General features: G+C 42.8%; 1 protein-coding gene across 1 annotated transcript; it reads left to right on the top strand.

Moving 5' to 3' along the window:
• Positions 1 to 203: 203 nt before the first annotated feature.
• Positions 204 to 2509, top strand: zgc:162730 (uncharacterized protein LOC564559 homolog). Its single transcript, XM_012838399.3, has 2 exons — positions 204 to 297; positions 441 to 2509. Exons 1-2 carry the CDS (start codon positions 265 to 267, stop codon positions 1479 to 1481), a joined length of 1074 nt encoding a protein of 357 aa, XP_012693853.1. The 5' UTR covers positions 204 to 264; the 3' UTR covers positions 1482 to 2509.
• The last annotated feature ends 2475 nt before the right edge of the window (positions 2510 to 4984 follow it).

The following is a 4984-nucleotide window of genomic DNA, read 5'->3' as shown; positions in this document are numbered from 1 at the left end:
GTTGAAACTGGTGAAACTTCAATATGTCCTGCAGCTGAGATAAGAAAAGAAAAAAAAGAAAAAAAAACACACAAGCGACCTTACAGAATGTTACGTAGTGTGACAGCCTACGAAACCATGGGAGTGGCATCCGGGAAGGCGGCCCCGCCTCCATGAGAAAGTATATGAAGTCTGGTTAAGTCTCTCCACCTCAGTACAGCCAAAAAGCCTGGCTTCTATCGCAAAGTTGGACAGAACTACTACCTGAAGGCAACACTTTTCAAAATGTCCGATTTATTGGGCGATATTATACTTAAGGTAAGTTGTTAAACTTTTTCATTATTTTTGACAGACCCTTATATAGGCCTATCTGATTTTAATCAGGATATTATCACCAAGATAGCGAACTTGCCTTTTTCCCAGAGCGAATTGCTCAGTTCTCTGTTGTCTATTTCACACAGAACCTGGTCAACCTTGGCTTGGACGAAACCTTCAACGACCAAAATGCCAAACCGATGGGACATCGTCTTAATCGTTCCTCTTCATACTTCGCACAAACTCCAAAGCCCATCAGCGAGAGTTCTGAGCAACTGTCTGATGGCAGTCCCAACTGGACTTTTGACATCTGGAGCGACGCAGTGCCCAGCAAATCCCAGAATACCTACCGACCTGACCGTTCTATGAGTCTCACAGAAAACAGTATCCAAACTTTTGGCAACCCGAAACCTCTCGAAGTGTCTCCACCTCCCGGATTTCCTCCTCTGAATAGTCCACCAACTGTACCCTCGAACCGTTACAAGACCGAGCTTTGCCGAAGCTTTCAGGAAAATGGCAGCTGCAAGTATGGGAACAAGTGCCAGTTTGCGCACGGCGAAGATGAGCTTCGCTGTATGTACAGGCACCCCAAATACAAAACGGAGGCGTGCCGCACTTTCTATAACTTTGGGTACTGCCCTTACGGTCCAAGGTGCCACTTTATCCACGAAACCCAAGATAAGATGGCAGCGATGCTGAATCAGAAAGAACCCTGCCCTAACCCACGTCTCCTCCGCCAAAGTGTCAGCTTCGCGGGCTTCCTTGGGTCTCGCAGCTCTCCCCCTCCTGCTCTGCACGAGCCGCTGGGCTTCACCCGTGCGCCCTCTGTTTCTCCACCGCCGTCAGATCTCCTGTCTCCAGTTTTCAACGATACATTTCAGTTCAGCCAAAGCCGAGCGAGTGTTGGCGACATACACAACATTCCTATGATCATCGAGCCCCAAAAGAACTCCCGCTGTGTCTGCGGTCACGGAAATAATCTCCCTTCAACTCTAAACAACGACCGTAACAGTGCCTACTTCACCCAGCCGAACTTGCAGCGTTTTTCCTCCGAGGACTCCTTGTCGGACAGGGAGAGCTACACCAGCTCCAGCAGCAACAGCAACAGCGGATCCACTTCTCCTACTTTTGACAGTTCAGGGGGCAAGCGTTTGACAGTTTTTGCCAGGCTGTCTGTGTCAGATTAATTCCTGAAATTCAAGTCACCTCGGGACTGATGTTTGGACAGAGCTCAACGATTTTTTGAGAACACAAAATATGTTTAGCTGCCAGACAACCATAACAGCCTATTAGCCTTAACTGGTTTAACTGTCTATTTATATATAGTGATTTACCTGTCGAATGAAATTATGTTGGTGCACATCTTAATCTAAAGCTACGTATTTTTGTAATTATGTATCATTTTATGCATCTTGCATAGTCTTCCAATAGTTTTTTTGACATGACAATGGCAGAAACCTAGTGCCTTTCAGTTGTCTAAACTAAAGTTAGTGGCAAAGAGTTTGTCACTGTTGGAAAAAGTCCATTCCACTTGTCAGCAAACCTAACTGCAATATTCCATCGATGTACACTTCTAGAGATGTCAAACTTTTTTATGTAATTGCATAACCATCAATGTGACACACTTGAAAGAGGGAAAGCTAGACATTCTGTGATATGCACTTTAAAATTGGTCGTGGGAGAGAAAAACTTCTCCAAGTAGCATAATACCAAAGCATTACACTTTTTTTCTACTTTATAGTTTTGGACAAACTATGGTAATCAGGGCAGTCTTCATATGAACTGTTTCTGTCAGATTTCTATGACAAACGCAGAGTGGGCACCTACCAAACAATGCCCCACTAAAGATAGCAGAAGAAGAGAAATTGTGCAACTGTTCGTCACACCTGTCAAGTTGTATAATTGTCGACAACCCTTAGCTGGTTCCTTACTAAAGGAGACACCGTTTCTCATCAGCAGGGACTGTAACAGTACAGTATTTCCATACAGTTTAGGTTGTCTTCATTAGCTGTTTATTTTGTAATTGTACAGACTTATTTATTATGTATTTATTAAAGTTAATAACAGCATATTTTGTACTTATTTATCTGCAAGTGTCAGGGTCATGAAAATGTGAGAAATATTTCTGTATAGAGAAAAAAAACAACAAAACATGTTTATTTGAATTATTTTTTAAATGAAAATATAAATAAATGCAAATCACAAAGAGAATTCATGTGGTTGTTTTTTTAATGTGATTCTTGACTCTTGTGACTCTGAGGGTAAACCAGGGGGTGGGACTGGAGTTTTAAGGAGGAAAGTAACAACACATTAAACTGTGATGTCACTCTCCAAGGAATGGCTGCGAATCAGGCCCTCACCCCCGAGTGTTATGTAAACAGAATGGCATGGATGCCACCCAGACTAACCCTTATAGGTAAACAACAACAACAACAGCTGCCTTGTTCACCACTCGCGTACGAATGACAGTAGCAGCCTCACTGCATGTGGTGTGACAAGACAGGTGGCATTCAGTGACAATTTACAACACAGACAAATACAAGGGTTTGGAAGAGGCTATACTTTATAATCCCAGCTCTCCACTGCCCGACGTTAGAGGAACTTTCTCATCTGAGCTGGAACACTGTTTTTTTTCCAAAACGTACATTTTTCTGCACACTGTGTTTCCAAAGTTAAGTCAATGATATTGCAATGCTGTGCCAGGAAGCGCTTTTTTTTGGCCAGATTTTAAGTCAGCAGAAAATATCACTCCTTTCTCTCTCTGTCTGTCTCTGTCTCCCTGTAGGCCTAGATAGTGCTTGGCCCTGTTTACTCATTTTGACAGTTAGCTCAAATATTTGCACTGAGGTGAAGTGATGTGATCAGTTCACTATCTGGCTGTAGCTTTTGCACCGTACTGACAAAGTACACGTGGGCTCCACCACTGAGAGTCTGCGCAGCGTGCACGCATGAGATTCACTTCAGAAAAGAGTGGTAGGATCCCACGCGTGGATGGCACACAGACAGACTGCATGCCCACACACCATATCATCTCTACTGGAGAATGATTCTAGATCGTAGCATACTTTTCTAAACACTTCCATACATACTGGAGTTTGGCTACATATACAGTATGGTACACACAGAACACAATGTGAAGACAGTGGAAGATCATCTTTTATAAATCTCAAGGATTCCGTAATGAGCATATACTAACAACTATCACAGAGTCAACTGGAACTCTCCATTGAAACACTTTTGGGTCCTATAGTTGTAGGACTGTAGGAGTTTGTATATTTTCCATATACCCCTACCTCTCAAGCACCATCACTTAAACATACGGGGCAATCCTCTGAGTTAACCCTATATTTCTAGAGGTGTCACCTGTGGTTATATTTAATTTAGTTTGAACAGTATGTTATCTGTTGAAGTGTGAAAGTTGGTGCTGTTCCGTATAGTAGCCTGTGGAGACCCTTGACTCACGGCTGTACATACAGCCACCCCATTCTTGCAACAGACGTGTCTGACTCAGAAGCATCACACCAGGCAGGTCAGTGACCTTACGTTTCTCACAAATTGTACTCAGCACAAAGTAACATGTTTTTTAAACTCTGACCACATAACTGTTAGCCTCATTTCAAGTGTTTACACGATTGGGGGGTTCATTTATAGAGACTGCTGCTTAACAAAACATTTTAGAATTTAAATGTATAGGTCCACTTTTGGTGAATTCTTGAATATTTGGCTCCATATAGTATTGAAATCCCAATTCCAAGTATGAAGTAGATGAAGAAGCTCACATTTGACTTACATCACATCAGCATTAAGAGGAGAGGTCCACCTAGATTTGTTAAATGTTGTGACATCATGTGGATTCAATCACTAAGTAACATTGTTCAAGGCAGTCGCTGTCCATAACGTTGTTACTGTGGTTCCAGAATATCCTATGACCACTTAGCGGGACAAGGACTCCTTAGTCAGGCTACTGAGGAAGATCAGTCAAGAATGTTCAAAGAGGGAGAGAAAGGAGAGAGAGAGAGACAGAGAAAGAAGAGAGAGACAGACAGAGAAAAGAGAGAGATACAGAGAAAGGAGAGAGAGAGAGACAAAGGGGGGAGAGAGAGAAAGGAAGAGAGACTTCACATTAAATGTGCTCATGGCACTCACACTGAGACTTTTGATTCTCTGATTGATCTTTTACAACCAAGGTTATCCCCCTGATCGGTCACATGCTGAAGCACCAACTAAATGTTTTAACAGAGATTACAAGTGGGCCGCTGGATCTTTAGCTCTATGACATACAGTAGGCCTACAATTTGACACTTCAGCAAACAGACTGAATCAATGTCCACACTGATCTGAATAGAAAATAACTTATATCACTTTTAAACTACTCAAAGGCTCAAACTGGTTAGTGTGAGCATGCATCGAATGTGATGTGTCTGAAGCGTGTTGGGGACCCTCGTTAAATTGACCCTTGTCAACCACAAATGGAATATACGTGTGGGCTCGGTGGCAATGCGGCAGCGTTAAAAGAGGATATGGCGAATGAACACGTCTATATATAGAAACGGTTCCCCTTTTAGGTGCGTCAAAACACATCATCACATCACAACTTGTTTTGTTTTGAGTTCAGACTAGCGCAATAGCAGGTTGTCAGCCAAGCCATCTTGGAGGTCGAAGGCCACACATAATCCACTGTCAACTCAGG

Source organism: Clupea harengus, chromosome 9 (assembly GCF_900700415.2).
Source record: "Clupea harengus chromosome 9, Ch_v2.0.2, whole genome shotgun sequence".
Classification (NCBI taxonomy): domain Eukaryota; kingdom Metazoa; phylum Chordata; class Actinopteri; order Clupeiformes; family Clupeidae; genus Clupea; species Clupea harengus.
This window is presented reverse-complemented; position numbering and strand designations above follow the sequence as displayed.

What these genes read in the sequence shown, in the direction of transcription:
- zgc:162730 (XM_012838399.3), top strand. Translation starts at nt 265, where the DNA reads ATGTCCGATTTATTGGGCGATATTATACTTAAG. An exon ending in TGGGCGATATTATACTTAAG is followed by an intron (nt 298 to 440) that starts GTAAGTTGTTAA and finishes TATTTCACACAG; the next exon opens with AACCTGGTCAACCTTGGCTT.